This window comes from Fusarium falciforme, chromosome 4 (genome assembly GCF_026873545.1).
Source record: "Fusarium falciforme chromosome 4, complete sequence".
Classification (NCBI taxonomy): Eukaryota; Fungi; Ascomycota; class Sordariomycetes; order Hypocreales; family Nectriaceae; genus Fusarium; species Fusarium falciforme.
In genome coordinates, this window is record NC_070547.1 from 4,072,588 (window position 1) to 4,087,757 (window position 15,170).

The 15,170-nt window shown below is 54.3% G+C and overlaps 7 protein-coding genes across 7 annotated transcripts; 4 read left to right on the forward strand and 3 right to left on the reverse strand.

Moving 5' to 3' along the window:
• Nucleotides 1-356: 356 nt before the first annotated feature.
• Nucleotides 357-1,397, reverse strand: NCS54_00596300 (Endonuclease; the record flags this gene model as incomplete). The annotated part of the gene is made up of 1 exon (XM_053151441.1): nucleotides 357-1,397. One exon carries the CDS (start codon nucleotides 1,395-1,397, stop codon nucleotides 357-359), a length of 1,041 nt encoding a protein of 346 aa, XP_053007416.1.
• Nucleotides 1,398-3,216: 1,819 nt separating this feature from the next.
• On the forward strand, nucleotides 3,217-5,029 carry NCS54_00596400 (Hypothetical protein; the record flags this gene model as incomplete). Its single annotated transcript, XM_053151442.1, has 3 exons — nucleotides 3,217-3,292; nucleotides 3,427-3,557; nucleotides 3,611-5,029. 3 exons carry the CDS (start codon nucleotides 3,217-3,219, stop codon nucleotides 5,027-5,029), a joined length of 1,626 nt encoding a protein of 541 aa, XP_053007417.1.
• A 415-nt stretch (nucleotides 5,030-5,444) lies between these two features.
• On the reverse strand, nucleotides 5,445-7,051 carry NCS54_00596500 (Hypothetical protein; the record flags this gene model as incomplete). The annotated part of the gene is made up of 2 exons (XM_053151443.1): nucleotides 6,931-7,051; nucleotides 5,445-6,871 (listed from the first exon to the last, which is right to left on the reverse strand). The coding sequence occupies exons 1-2, from the start codon at nucleotides 7,010-7,012 to the stop codon at nucleotides 5,445-5,447; spliced, it is 1,509 nt and encodes a 502-aa protein (XP_053007418.1). The 5' UTR covers nucleotides 7,013-7,051.
• A 308-nt stretch (nucleotides 7,052-7,359) lies between these two features.
• Nucleotides 7,360-7,998, forward strand: NCS54_00596600 (Hypothetical protein; the record flags this gene model as incomplete). The annotated part of the gene is made up of 4 exons (XM_053151444.1): nucleotides 7,360-7,400; nucleotides 7,457-7,729; nucleotides 7,784-7,903; nucleotides 7,962-7,998. 4 exons carry the CDS (start codon nucleotides 7,360-7,362, stop codon nucleotides 7,996-7,998), a joined length of 471 nt encoding a protein of 156 aa, XP_053007419.1.
• A 1,296-nt stretch (nucleotides 7,999-9,294) lies between these two features.
• Nucleotides 9,295-9,744, forward strand: NCS54_00596700 (Hypothetical protein; the record flags this gene model as incomplete). Its single annotated transcript, XM_053151445.1, has 2 exons — nucleotides 9,295-9,381; nucleotides 9,436-9,744. The coding sequence occupies 2 exons, from the start codon at nucleotides 9,295-9,297 to the stop codon at nucleotides 9,742-9,744; spliced, it is 396 nt and encodes a 131-aa protein (XP_053007420.1).
• A 478-nt stretch (nucleotides 9,745-10,222) lies between these two features.
• Nucleotides 10,223-11,189, forward strand: NCS54_00596800 (S-formylglutathione hydrolase; the record flags this gene model as incomplete). Its single annotated transcript, XM_053151446.1, has 3 exons — nucleotides 10,223-10,891; nucleotides 10,952-11,056; nucleotides 11,106-11,189. 3 exons carry the CDS (start codon nucleotides 10,223-10,225, stop codon nucleotides 11,187-11,189), a joined length of 858 nt encoding a protein of 285 aa, XP_053007421.1.
• Nucleotides 11,190-11,672: 483 nt separating this feature from the next.
• On the reverse strand, nucleotides 11,673-14,323 carry NCS54_00596900 (UDENN domain-containing protein; the record flags this gene model as incomplete). The annotated part of the gene is made up of 3 exons (XM_053151447.1): nucleotides 11,673-12,095; nucleotides 12,144-13,385; nucleotides 13,445-14,323. The coding sequence occupies 3 exons, from the start codon at nucleotides 14,321-14,323 to the stop codon at nucleotides 11,673-11,675; spliced, it is 2,544 nt and encodes an 847-aa protein (XP_053007422.1).
• Nucleotides 14,324-15,170: the final 847 nt, after the last annotated feature.

The following is a 15,170-nucleotide window of genomic DNA, read 5'->3' on the forward strand; positions in this document are numbered from 1 at the left end:
TGGTGGTAGCATGAAAAGCATGGAATGGCTGCTGTAATCGAGCTCAAGAGCAGCCATATTCTTCGGGGGAAAGTAACATCACTGCATGGATCGTTTAAGGCCTACCTAGAATGGCACATTTATCAATCATGAAATCATTTCCTTATTTTTATTTGATGTGACTGCGTGTAGTACTGCTCTTGGTTTTTAACTTAGAGCATGCCATAGTAAATGTCCAAAGCTCTACAAGCAGCAGTTCATTTAACATAGTTGCTTCGGGTTCCCAAAGATGCTTAAAATCCACGCGCGCCCTGGTCATTCACTTCATGCCTCATTTTTATTTCCTAATATACAACACAAGCTGTGCAATGCGTAACCTATTTCTTGGGGAATGCCTTTTGCTTGTCGGCAAAGTCGCGGATCACCAGGGCACAGGTGGTGTCAGTACACAGGCGGCGTCTCCGCTGAGGAGGCAGCTTTGTAGCAAACTCGAGACCACTGGCACGCTCGACAGCCTCAAGGGGAACCTCAAAGTCGGTGATGGGTTTAGAGTTGGCGATAGGGGCGTTGGGAAGGACAAAAGCGCCCAGGGCAACGTTTCCACCAACACGGCCGTCCTCAGCAAAGATGACCTTGTAGAAGTGGGTGGGCACGGCGACCGAGGGAGGGCTTCCGATCATCTCGTATTTGACGTACCACTTGCCATCGGCCTCCTTCTTGGGCAGATAGAGAGGGCCAGTGACGATGCGGACCGAGGGGTACTTGACCGTCAAGCGACGGCAAAAGTCCTCAAAGTGAGCCCAGTAGTCGCGGTTGAAGCCCTCGCCAACCTGGGGGCACATGTTTGTAAGGTAAAAGGTCTCGTCCATGGCCTTTTGCGACCACTTGCAGTCGGCGGCGGGGACCTGGTGGCCGCGGTCGTAGCCACTGCGGAAGTAGTCCTTGAGCAAGGCACGGAACTTTTGCGGCACAGAATCATCCTCGAGGAAAGCGCTGTTCTTTCGATCGCCCTCACGATGGGCGAGGGATGCGGGGGTGATGTGCTCGACGACCCAGTGGGGGTTTCGTAGCCGGCGGTCGTAGGAAGAGATGAGGGCGGAGCGGTTGCCTACGTCGGCGACGGGGCCAGGGAAGCCATACTCGAAGAGGCCGGCGGGATTGACGAGGGCATTGGGGTCGAGTGGAGCGTTAGGCGGGACGACGGCGGGAGGTCCAAAGACCTGAGAGGCAGGAACAGCACCGGAGGAGACGGTGGGAGCGGGGAGAGCGGCCATTGAGTTGACGGAGGTTGTCGGGGCCGGGGCGGCGGCAATCTTGGGCTCTTGCTTGCCGCCTCGGAGGGCGTAAACGGCGGCCGTGACGGCGGCGCCGCCTCCCGCACCAAGGCAGGCGATGGTAGCGAGCGTCGTCTTGGACATGACTGTGATGGTATTTGCTCGTGAAGGTGACGGAGGGGGAACTAGTCGAATAAAAACGAATCCAATAAGTTATAGTCCGTCGCCAGGAGTGAATATCACGAACAATCACCGCCCAATAGTGTCGAGTGAGGGAACCCCGTGATGGCCTGAAGGAGGGTCACAAGGATGTCGGTAGATGTCGAGATAGCTCCGGGAGCCGTAGAAATTTTGGGAGCTCGGAACGTGGGGGATGACCGGTGTTTTCCCGCTATCAGATCAGGGGTCCTGAAGCTGGGGGTCCTTGACGTCACTGGGATTCGAGGTGGTATTGGTGAGTAAAATTGGAAATACTATTCTGTTAAAGTTTTGGACTGTGAGAGAGCCGTTTTGGACATGTGTACTCTTGAGCAGACCGATGATCCTGTGATCACACGAAGCCATGGAAAAGACAGTCATTACGCGGTAGGTCGAGCTCGAAGAGCGGTGACTGTACATTCATGTTCTTGTGCAGCGCTTGTGCAGCGAGTTGTGCGTGTTCCAGATTGTCTGAGGGGTAAGTAGGTAATTAGTTCAAAGCTCATCCGTCTTGTTGGAAACTGCACATGCAGAGGCGCCTGTTGTTTCACAGCAGACGCATGGTATTGGGTCGAGGGCTATCTCGTTACTACCATCGGCCTACCGGAGCATGTATACCTAGGGCACGAAAGATGGCCATTTCGGAAGTGTGGCAGTCTTCGTGATGTGATCGGAAACAGACAATGAATGGCCGGATGAGGCTCTCCCGAGCCTCCATACCCGGTATATGGTTTAGTTGGTGATGACGAAAGGCGATATCGTGATTCGCTGCGCAACCGGCTCGTCTGCAACACCCATGTCCAGCATAAAACGAGGCCAGTATCACAGGTGAATATCGAACACCTTTTGAATCACGACCGTCTAAAGTTTGGTGCGAGGATAAGGGCACAAAGGACAGTGATGGCTCGGTGCGAGTGGCTCACGCAAATAACGCTGAACCACTCACGCAGCAGCACCAGAGCAGCTGGCCGCATACCCCCACGGGTCAAAGACATGTTCGTAGAGAAGCTCTGGGGTGTTTTCCTCTGCTGTCTCACGCGTAGAGGCCGATTATTCGTAAGCCATGGCGGGCAACGGGTGCGGCGGCATCCAATGATGTGCAGACCTCGACGGTGAGAACCTTGAGGGACAGCTCTTGTAAGGCGGCACCGCCTCATGATCCCAGGCTTCAACCCCCATCTTGGAGCCCCTTATTTGGCATCTGGCAGCAAGTGATCACAGGAGGGGATAATAGATAAGGGAGCGTGCTGCCGGTATTTGTGTTGTGTTGTATTGTGCCTCTTGTCTGCAGAGCCAGGGATTTTGAAAATCTCCCGAGAGGGAAGCTCCCCGACCCATCCATGCCGCCTACCCTGCCTTGTATTGTTCATGCGCGCCTTAGCTTGCCTTTCGTCTTTTGCCACTTTCAACTATCAAATCAATCTTGGATTGTTCAGCATCCAAATCATCAACATCATATTTCTTCCTTTGTCCCTTTCCGTTCACTTCTCGCTTTGTCGGCGCGACTCGAGGTTAAAGGTCCCACCCTGCGCTAGCCAGCTCCAAAGACTACACCATCCCCGGTTCGCTACGTCAGACTTGAACCTAGATCGACGCCTCTCACACGCTTTCTTCACGTCCCATCACCGCCAGCCACTTTACCACCTGGATCTTCACTTCCAAGCCTCTCCAAACCTATCAACTTTATTGTGACCGCCCTCGTTCAGCTTATACCGAGATCAGAGAGCCGGAGCAAGGCACAGCAAGCGCTACACACAGCAGGACCATGGCCACGACGGTGGTGGCGGACAGCATCGACAATGACACTCGAGGTTGGATTATGTGCGTTGTCAGCGGCATTGGTAAGTCGAATCACACTACTTCTATCCGTCGATTGCTTCATGCGACACTTGTGGCCTCTTCGTGAGGCTGGTTGCGCATCATGCGACTTTGATCTTTTCTGCGCTGTTCTTTGCTAATCCATGACAACCTCTAGCCTGCGTTCTCGGTGCTTCCATAGTATGTGTCGACAGCATCGTCCGCCTGTTTCCAGGCAAGAAGAATTTTAGAATCCAGGAAAGCAATGTCTTCTTGGCATGTTCTCTGAGTTTGAGCTTCGGCGTCATGGTACTACTCCTAAACTCCTTTGCACCTTTCATCATGTGCTGACCAATTCGCAGATGTTTTCTGCGCTGTATAGCATGCTACCCGAGTCCAAGGAGTATTTCGAAGAGGCGAAATGGTCCAAACAAGCCGCTGGCCTGACCATGATGGCTTGCTTCATCACCGGCTTCATCGGAATCCAGGCTATTTCACGGCTACTCCACCAGTTCATGCCAACTCACGTTGTGGACTGCGACCATACCCATGATAAGGCCGCTAACAAAGACAGCGAAGCCTGCCAGCATGGCAGAAGACAGTCGAGGGCAAGCCGTGCCCGTCACCGAATATCCCGACCATCCTCATCGCACGTCCCTGTCGACAAGTCTCTGGCGAGACTCGCAAACGGACACGATCATGACGCCCCGGTTGAATCCACTCCCCTTTTGGAGTCTGCACGAAACGGTCAAGCCAGGGTCCCTAAGCGACATGCATCTGCCCGCGGGGACGAGATGCAGCAACGCCCCTTCAGTCCTACCTCCGCTAACCAGCCCCGACCCGTCAGCAACAGTACTGAGGCCTTGTCAGAGAGGAGGAAATCCATTCGCGAAGTTCAAAAACGGGTCATGTCCTTTGTACAAGATACCAAGTGCAACTGTGATGAGCTCAACTCATGCTATGGATACACAGACCCATGTGGCCAGGAGTGCTTCAAGCATTTGGGCAATCGGACTGGACTTCCTCCCCGGCAACCTCATATCCTTCGCACTACTACTGGATCCTTTCTAGGCCGTGGCCACGACCATCCTCATGACCATCATGATCACCACCACCATTCCCACGTTGAGGACATCCATGAAAGCGAGCCCCTTAGCCCGAGTTTTCGAACAAGCAGGGCCAAGTCGCGCGAACCGATTGACCCCAACGCTCCGACGGAGGTTTCCGATCATGACTCGTCCTGCTCATCGATGGAGCAGGATGACGATGTTGAGGCTCAGCATCATCACCATGTGCCGACCAATGCGTTCCTGTCCATCGGCCTGCAGACGTCTATCGCTATCGCGTTGCACAAGTTCCCTGAAGGCTTTATCACCTATGCCACTAACCACGTTAACCCGGCCCTTGGCTTCAATGTCTTCATGGCCCTCTTTGTGCACAACATCACCGAAGGTTTTGCCATGTGTCTGCCCCTATACATGGCTCTCGGCTCCCGCTGGCGTGCCATGGCTTGGTCCGCGTTCCTGGGCGGCCTGTCTCAGCCCATCGGCGCGGGTATTGCGGCATTGTGGTTCAAGCTCGCGAGTCGCACAAACATGACGCCCAATTCAGTTGCTTACGCGTGCCTATTCGCTGTCACCTCGGGTATCATGGTCAGTGTCGCTCTGCAGTTGTTTGTGGAGAGTCTGAGCCTGAACCACAACCGAAATCTGTGCATCTTCTTTGGCTTCCTCGGGATGGTGTTGCTGGGACTGAGCAATGCTCTAATTGGATCGCACTGAAATTCGGGATAGTATAGCTTATTGCCTATTGTACATGCCCGCTCGTCGTCTTGCTTCATCATTTCGTTTTGCTTTTTACTTTTCCTTTCTGTCTTGGTTCACTTTGCATGGTGTTGGGTAACACAGGGCTCAGGCAACTCTTTCAGGCGAAAATATATAGGCTCATCAGGTCTTATAGACGGTCGGTCGTGCATTCATCACTTGCACGTGGGGGGCTGGTTCAAACTGGGGAAAATGATTGTATTCTTTTGCGTAACCTGATCTCGCCGTATTTTGTGACATGTATTCGTTCATCTACATCATGACGGTGCTCTCCAATTTTGAGAGACGTCCGTCGAGGCCTTGGGGCCGGGTATCTAATTACTTTTCGGGAGCCGACAGGCTCAACAAACGCCGTGCAATGCATCCCATAAAACTAGAGGGCGCCGAGGGCTGGATCTATCAAGGATTCTTGAGTCTGGGGATCGCGGGCCAGGAGGAGAATGTTGGCCTCGTCTTCGGGCCATTCGTCATGGGGAGGGTCATAGTCCATCTGGGCAGCAAATATGTAGTCCTCCTGCATAGCGCCTGGCCAAGCCGGAGTTCCGGGGAAGCTACCAAAGGGGATCGAGTTGGAATCGAACTGGTTATCGGACAGGAACATGGCGGGGTCAGCTTGCGATGGTGGGCCATGGCAGGCCTCAACGTGCACATCGAGGTCGTGGTATCGGATAAAGGCCTCGTTGCACTGAGGGCAGGCGATCTTGCGCCCTGCTTGGTTAGTAGCGCCTGAGAGTTCATCGATGAGGTCGACTTGTTGGTGGGAAGGCCCGGGCTTGGAAAGCTTCGGTCGTTCTAGGCCGAGATGCTTGTAGCGAATGTGATCTTCAAGGCGAACCTTGGTGCTGAACTTGTCGCCGCAGCCTTGGTCGTTCGTCCAGCCCTGTAGCCCTGCGCTGCTGAGATCCACCTCGCCGCAGACAAAGCGGAAACCCTCGTGCGCGGTACGGATATGGGCATTGAGGTTGGATTTCTTGGTGAACTTCTTTTTGCACTCGGCGTAGGGGCATGCGATCGTCTTCCGGTCCTCGACCGTCTGACCAGAGTGGTACATCTCCACATGCTTCTCCAACTCCCAACGCGTGCCAGACTTGAAATCGCAGAACAGGCAGTTCTGGTGCTCCTGACGGATATGGGCCTGGAGCAACACCTCGGTTGTGAATCCCACACGCTCCTCGGTGCCATTGGGCATCTTCTTGAGGCCACATTCGCCGCACCAAAACTTGGCCTCGCCGTGCTCTCTCTCGCGGTGCCGCTTGAGGGTTGCTTTAGAATCGAAGGCTCTTGGGCAGCCTTCTTCAGGACATTGGAGCGCTGGTAGGCCCTGGTGATCCTTGCGGACGTGCTTGTTTAATGTCTCCTTTTTCCTGAAACTCTGGCCGCAATCTTGACAGCGGAACCTTTCCTCCCCTTCGTGGACGGCTTGGTGTCGCTTGAGTCTTGTGCCAGTGACGAAGCTCTTGCCGCAACCTTCCTTGGGACAGACATGCTTTCGTTCGAGAGTGTGGACGGCTTTGATGTGTTGCTTCAGATGCTTATCCTCGATGTAATCCTTGTCGCAGCCCTCGTACTGGCACTTGAATGGTCGGGAATTCGTGTGGGAGTTGAGGTGGTCTCTTAGTCTGGCAGGACGGTTGAAGGTCTTGGGGCAGCCAGGCCATGTGCAAGCGAGGGTTTTGAGATCCGAGGGAAACTTGTGTCTCGGAGTCGTGGCGGCAGTGTTAACTGTCTGAGGCGAATCGGGTTCGTACATTGACGCGGGAGAATGGGCAGTCGTGACATCGTCTTCGGGATCATCAATATCTTGTTCAAGATGTTAGCGAATGGAACTCAAAGACAGTTTTACAAAACAGGGAACTCACACAAATCATCTGAACCATCAGAATGGAGCTTCTTGGCCGAAGGCGTCCCAGGCGCCTCTTCGACAGCACTTCGCTTACTCATGACGCTGGCATTCCGGATCTTCCCTGATGTTGAATTTTGGGATGGTCAAGGAAGTGGCAGAATCGAAATCAATTTAAGGCGGTGACGTTTAATTTTTTGGTGGGGGACGACCTGAAAGGACCGAGGTGTGCAAGGTGAGTTCGGTGAGCGGACCCAGACCCACCCGCACCCGCGTTGGCGCGCGTCGGAAAAACGCCGGCCGAACTGCATTTTCTTTCATCGCCTCTGGACTTTTTTTGCGAGGCTGAACCAGCTGCTTTCAAGATTGCTAGCCAAGGCATTGCGAAGACAATTCTCCATCACAGCACACCTTCAACTACTGAAAACACCAACTGAACGTAGACAAGATGTCTGACTTTGGTGATGATGATGTTGGTGGCGCTGGCGGGTAAGTTTACGTCGCCATCTCATGACGGCGCACGCGATTCTGACAAAGGCTGCCAGTGACGAGCCCATGTACGAGGACGAGGAGGTTACCGAGTACTACGACCCCGAGGTTGTCGAAGAGGATGAGGATGGTGAGAACCGACCTCAGGATGGCGAGGATATGGACAACGTCGTTGTTTCTGGAGACCCCTCTGCCGCTGCGAACGCGCTCAAGGGCGGCGAGAAGCTGCTCAAAGACAAGAAGATCCCCGAGGGCGAGCGAACCACGACGCCTTACATGACCAAGTACGAGAGGGCGCGCATCCTCGGAACCCGCGCCCTGCAGATCAGGTTTGCATTCCTCGAGCGCGACGCATCGCGACCGGATGGCTAACCGTGAGGCAGCATGAATGCGCCCGTGCTTGTTGATCTCGAGGGCGAGACGGACCCCCTGCAGATTGCCATCAAGGAGATGCGGGAGAAGAAGATCCCCTTGATCGTGCGACGATACCTTCCGGACGGCTAGTAAGTTGCAGACACTGCTAGGAACACTGTAAGAGATGGCTAATCGTGTCCTGCGCAGCTACGAGGACTGGACTTGCGAGGAACTGCTGCAGTGAGCGAGGAAAGGGGCCGGGACGAACCGACTGCTCGATTGCCCCGAGGCGTATATACCCGTTTCGTTTCTCCGGCCTTAGACCAACAATCGAGCTGGATCGTTTTTTTCGTTCCTGCTCTCTTCCCTCTTGGCTTGGCATATCCGAGTAGTGTATCATCCGGAGGTTGATTAATCATGTATAAGCGCGGCGTTTGAGATTGGTTTACACAGGAACTAGACAAAAACAGAAAGGGAATCAGTTTGGTTACACTGTCTGTCTACCACCTGCTTGCTGCTCATGGTGTGCATGAGGTGCCGGTCGATGTGACGAGTCACAGCTGCACATGGGAAGGGGATTTCTCTGCGACAAAGGATCTGACTTCACGTCACAAACATATCCATGGATGTCGATGAAGGGACATGTCCAGCCAAAACCACGCGAAGATGATGTCAACTGGGAATGACTCTGGGTGGATGGATTGGAGATCTCGGCGGGTTCGGTGTCGTCTGAAACGACGGCTTGAGACATGACGGCATCCCCAGCCTCTTATTCCGGAACTCTGTCGGGTCATCGGCTCGCAACTTTTGAAGAGAGAGAGAGACCAACAACTCTAAAGCAGAATTTGACGGCATATACGTCACACAACCTGTCTTGTTTTAGACCCCCAAGTCAAACTAGACCACGCCATTTTACAGCCTTCCGGGCTTGTCAACCTCAAACACAGGGTCCGACCCGCATGTGGCTTGTTACTGTTTACCCTTCGTGTGTTGTTGTGTACTTTTTGTGGCGAGCGAATGGATCGGCCCAACCACGTACCAGAGGATGCTTTTTCCAACCTCGGGGCGTTAGGCCCGAAGCAGGAGATTGTGACGGTCGTGGCTCGTAGATCTGTTGAGGGCGGGAGAGAGTGTGCATCGTGTTGTCCCGGCCGTCTGCGGGGAAAATTTAGAGGGCCCCCCTCTGATTGACATGACGTCGGCGGAAATAATTAACGAACGGGCATGAAGTTTGCGACTAATCACACGAGTCGTGCAGAGGGGAAAATAGTAAAGGATTGGATATTGTTTGTTGCACGTTTATTATAAAAGAGGTTGGCTTGCGCATCCATCGCGTGTTTGTTAAGAGGGTGGTTGGTACACCAGAAGCCAACCAAGCAAACAGCCAACGAAGGCGTATATCTACACACTGGTTTCCAGCAGCAACAATAACTTCCAGCCTCTGCAGAGAACTTGACTCATAATTTCTACTCTTCATCTCAGACAACAAAGCCTCTTGTTGTAATTTTTTTAATCGCCAAATCAAAGACATTTGTCCACCATGAAGCTGTCTTCGGTCGCTGCCTCAGTCCTTGTCTCCGCTTCGGCGGTCTCTGCATCCCCAATCCACAAGCGCGAGCTCGGAGGTGTAAGTCCTCTCTTCACTCATCTCTATCGGCAACGCTAACCTTTTAACTCCCAGGTCCTCATGTGCACCGGAGCCAACGCAACAGGAACCTGCCACTACGAGGTCTACAAGCTCGAAAAGTGCCACCAGCTGCCTCCCCCCTTCTACAAGAACGTCAAGACCTTCGCCCCGGACGGCGAGAACTTTGCCTGCTACCCTCGCGTGTACGACTGCGGCGGCATCTGCAAGAGCCCCACGGGCTGCACCTTTGGCAAGGTCGACTTCAACTACGAGCACAAGTTCAACATCAGCGCCATCGGGTGGGACACTCTGTTCCAGAGCTTTGACTGCTTCGAGAAGCGGAAGCCCTCTCCTCTTCCTTGAGATAAAAAAAGGCGCCAGCAAAAAATGTTGTCATGATTGATGGTTATGGTTCTAATGTGGAGTTCACGGCTGTCTTTTCCTGGTACGGCCAAGGGGCCCGGAGCACGGAGGAAATCACCGGCACAAGGGCGTTATCGTTTTGATTGATTGGAAGCCGGACACGGAGGGAGTTCCGGATTCCGGGGCGGGGAAAAACACGAAAGAGTTGCAGATCGGGGAGATAATTCGGCATTCGCTCTCAATGACGGATGGTGGGGTAACCCCGGACACACTGTAAACTGCCCCTCAAAAGCTTCCCCCTCTTCTCGGTACTTAGCTATAGGTTCTTTCTAATAACTACCTATTTCTTCTTTCTTCACGTCATCATCAGGCACTTGGACTTGTTTTCTTCCTTAAACTTAACTTATATACCCCCAAGCTACATCTTGATTCTTCAATTGCCTGTGTATCTCCCAAGTACCTAATACTGTCGCCCATCATGGCCTTCACCACCAACGCAACAATCACCAGCTTCGGTGGCCGCTTTCTCAAGCTCACTCACCAATCTTCCGTCACGGGAACCCCCATGAACGCGACCCTCTACCTCCCCCCCTCAGCCTCAGCCTCCAAGCCCGCTCCCCTCCTCATCTACCTCTCGGGCCTGACTTGCTCCCCCGACAATGTCACCGAGAAGGGCTTCCTGCACGCCCACGCCTCCAGCCTAGGCCTCGCTCTCCTCTACCCAGACACCTCTCCCCGAGGTCTCGATCTCCCCGGCGAGCACGACTCGTGGGACTTTGGCAGCGCCGCGGGCTTCTACATCGATGCCACCAAGGACCCCTGGAGCAAGAACTACAACATGGAGTCGTACGTCTCCAAGGAGCTGCACGACCTCATCTTCCAGGAGTTCAAGGAGCTCGACTCCTCTCGCGTGTCCATCTCGGGCCACTCGATGGGCGGCCACGGCGCCCTGACCCTCTTCCTCAAGAACCCGGGCAAGTACAAGAGCGTCAGCGCCTGGGCCCCCATCTCCAACCCTTCCAAGTGCCCCTGGGGTGACAAGGCCTTCTCGGGCTACCTCGGCGACGACAAGGAGGAGTGGAAGAAGCACGACGCCACCGAGCTCGTCAAGAGCTGGAAGGGCCACTTCCCCGCTCTGATTGACGTGGTGAGTTTCGCTTGAGAAAAACCTTGGCAGAATGGGACTCAGACTGATGTGATCCATTAGGGTACTGCCGATAACTTTTACAAGGCGGGACAGCTTCTCCCCGAGAACCTCGAAAAGGCCGTCAAGGAGGCTGGCATTGAGGGTCTCAACGTCCGCTACCGAGATGTTTGTATTTCCCTGAGCTGCTCAAATACAATTAACTGACAGTTAACAGGGCTACGACCACTCGTACTTCTTCATCTCCACCTTTGGCGAGGACCACGTCAAGCACGCCGCCAAGGCCCTCGGCCTTTTGTGACTACCACGCAGTGCGCTGTAAAACGGTGAAAGACACGAAAGCAACATGTTGAAATATCGGTTGAATTTTATTTGCGGCGCCGCCTTGAGATAAAGCCCCTCCCCTGTGAGCAGGGTGTATATGTACAGTCGAGATAGGCAAGTCTCTCGACAGCATCAGCCATGCCTACTACATCATGGCACGAGATTCTAGTTGAGATAGGGGATGCCCTTCGCCCCCTTTAGGCTTGATGAATCCAAAAAGCAAGTGAAACAAACAAACAAAACAATGTTCGGTCCCGTTTCGCTCCGCAATCACATGCTCCCTTCAAACCCGAATTGAATATAGAACCCATCCCATGTCTTTACCCCCTTTTCCCCGCGAATCTTGACAACGCCGCCCACATGAATCATGGAAGCCTCCCAACAAACATGGATGGCATCGCAGGTAAATTCGCCACCAACACAGTACTCCGCCCAAACAAAAATCTCCCCCAAAGAATATCTAACTGATCCTCCTGTCCACCTCTGGGTTGCCGAGACCCTCTTTCTCCAGCTTGGCCCGGAGCTCGGCGTCGAGCTCTCGACGGAGACGCATGTAGGCGAGCTTCTCGAAACGGCTCAGACTCTTCCACCAGTGCTGACCGGCCTCATGCTCGGCGATTCGTTCCAGGAGATCGGCCGTCTTGATGCGAACTTCGCGGTCTTTGTGGAACAGGCCGAGAGCGAGATAGAAGAGTCCCGCGTGGGACTCGGGTGCAACACTCAGAAGGAGGCAAATCTCGTCGTACGTATGGACGTGTTTGGACACTGTTAGATAAATGTCCCGGCTCTGTGCCGGCGTGAGACGTTGCATGCGCAGACGGTCATGAAGATGAGCGAGGTCCAGGCCCTTGAGTGGCCTGACGGTATAGATCTGAGCCAGATCCTGCACCTTGTTAGCAATGTCCCAGTCTCCTTTAGATGGTCGTCTTACTTGGATGAAGCTGTAATAGCTGCGGGTGTTGCGCCATCCTTCGATTCTGGTCACATTACCGGCGAGCTCCTTATGCTTCGCCGTGTCATCTGCCCAAACGTAGCCATGCCCATTCGCACCGGGTGGCATCAAGTCCTGGTCCTCGCCGCCAATGTACAAGGCACTCGCGCCATATACGCTCTCCTCAAACTTGGCCGCGATCTGGGTAAACTTGCCAACCCAGTCACGCCATTTTGCCCTAATCACACGCTCACCGTGTCTCGCTGCAATGCTCCTCAAGATGTCAGCCATAAAGGCATTGTCGCCGGTGTAGTCCTGAGTAGTGTTTGTAGTACCGCTGGCTACACTGGCAAAAGCAGAGTTTTGCTGCTGAAAGTATAACAGGCCTTCTGTCACTGGAGCAGGATCAATCTTTGTACTGATCTTTACCCGTCCGCTTGGCAGATCACACAGAACATCCCACCACTCGGGGTGGTGCTCAAAGGTAGGATTTGTCACACCGGCGATGAATCCAGGGACATTGAGCAGGTCGTCAATCTTTGTCAAGTCAGTGTAAGGGAAGGCGTGCCGTGTGAATCCGCGCAAGATGCCGCCAGACGCAAGGGCACACGCTGCCAGGACAGCCTCAGCAACCTCGCCTGAAGGCATGTTGTAGCCTAGAAAGATGATCCTCTTTTGCGTCAACAGCGCATTGGCTAGCACGATAATAGGGTGCGTGTTGATGCCGTTCGTGGTAAGGTGAGGGTGCAGCGCAAATGGCTGAGGCGTCTTCTGGTGCGAATCCGAAAAGTTCTGGATGAGCTTGATGAGCGAGAAGTCACCCACCGTCTCGGGCATGACGGCCACAGGCACTTTGATGGGAATAGGAATGCCCTTGTACATGACCTTGCTCTCAAACTCATGCGTGTCGCGGGGAACCGAGTAAATCGACTGGCCACCCTCGACATGGGCCTTGGTGCCGGCCCTCGATATACCAGTCAGCTTCGTCGGGCTCCGGGTCGCATCCAATGACTGGTCTGCCGCCTCCTCGCTCTGGTCTTCGGCTATCCGCATCTGGATCATCTGCTCAAACTTTTCCACAAAGAGATCCTTATTATCGCTCGCCTGCAGCAGGTGCCGCTCAAGGAGGCTCAGCTTGGGCATCAGGGATAGGTCCATGGCGTTGACCGACTCGTATAGCATGGCCAACGTCTCGGGCACAGGCGCCTTGAAGTACTCTTCCAACGCCAATAACAATAACGGCTAGAGGGGCGGTCAGCAGGTGTCCGCGGCCACAGGAGTTGCGCGGGAAGGCTACTTGCCTTGTATATATGTAGGAAGGGATGGCGCGTGCAAATGGCCATGGCTTTGACAATGGCTCCTCGCTTTACCGACTTGTCATGCTTGGTGTTGACCAGATTTAGAACATAGATCAGTGGCGGTCCTTCTCCGCCTTCGGGTTCGCTATCGGTAGACGAATCGTCGTCATCGTCGTCTTCCTCATCGTCCCAGTCATCATCCAGCAAGTCCTCTTCCGCCTCCTCGTCCTCCTCGTCTATTATGCCAGCTGCCCTATCGCGCCGCCTCTTTCGCCGCCTCCTCCGCTCTTCCTTGGCTTTGCGTTCCTCGTCCTCTTCCTCCTGACTAGTATCCTTGTGCAAGAAGAAAATGGTCCAATCCTGGTTACGGGCGTGGGCTTGGTCGGGTAACATCAGCTCGGCAAGCATATTCTCGTCTCCAGTGATCGCAACTGGATACTGATGTTCCATAACAGGGCCTCGGTCGATATCAAAGGAGGCGACGAGGATATATTCGACATGGTTCTCGGTTGAGCTCCGCGGGTACTGCGAACGAAGCTTTCGTGAGGGTCGTGCGTGGGGGTTCGTGCGACGCGGCGCCGACAGAGACGAGTGCTGCGAGGAGAGGCCGGTCGAGGGAGTCTTGGACTGAGAGTTGGGATCTGAAATGCGATCGCCTTCGAGGCCAGGAGGAAGCGGTGACCTCGAGGGAGGCGGCGAGGTTTGTGACATTTGCGATTCCGGGCGAGACGAGTGGAAGGAGGCTAGGGAGGTGCGTCGGTTGGGTAACGACCCATTGGAGTAGTTGCTATGGTTATGATTATGGCTGGTGTTGGTGTTGGTGTTGGTGTTGTTACTGACCGTCCTGGTCAGGTACGGCAGCGTCGACTGGAACGAGGCCATGGCGGAAGCGGATGGACAAGTCCGAAGACGGAATCAAGTCCAGCTGGGGCGACGAGACACGACTGTAGAAGTCTTGTCTGCCTCCCTCGTCCTGCGCAAGCTCGGCAGCCTCTGTAGGCTCCGGATCGGGCGATGTTGCGCTGCGAGTCCGAGTCGGGAGGGCCGATACGAGTCGTCGAGATGCGGTGTAATGCGCAGTGGGATCGACACTTGTTCCACTTTGAGCGTCACTCAGCTCTACTCAAAAGAGCCCGGAGCCGAAGACGCGAGTAGCACCACTAGCAGAACAACGGGATTGATTCAGAGAGAAAGCTGCAACCGAGACATGGTCTGCCACAAGTGGGCGCAACCCAGACGGGGATGGAGTCTTTGATTTCCAAGGGCGGGACACAGACCGTCCAAGTGGAAGAGAAAGACGAGCTTAGCCAAGAGCTGAATCCCCAGATGGCAACCCGCCTCCGTAGGTAGCGGTCTTGGCGATATGAAGCAATTGGCACCTGTGATTGAAACCGATTAATTATTAGGTCGTCAAGAGGTTAAAGGTTGTGGTTCCAATTCCAGCCTCAACCCTCCAGCCGCCAGTCTTGAAGCCCCCCCCTCAATCGCCTAGCGATCAGCCCCTGAAAATGGTTCGGTGGGCTCGAGCTCGGTTTCGCCTTCCCTGGCCTCATTGGATGCGCGACAGTCGCCCCTAGGCTGATCCATCGCTGAACTTGAAGGGTTCAGCAGGTCATTGGGCCCCTGGAGAAATACCAGCAAGCCTCCTGAACCACTAAAAGTGTCACCGAGGACGACCCTCAACCACTGAAAAGCCACAATAGCAAAAGGGTCGGTCCCCTGAATCACG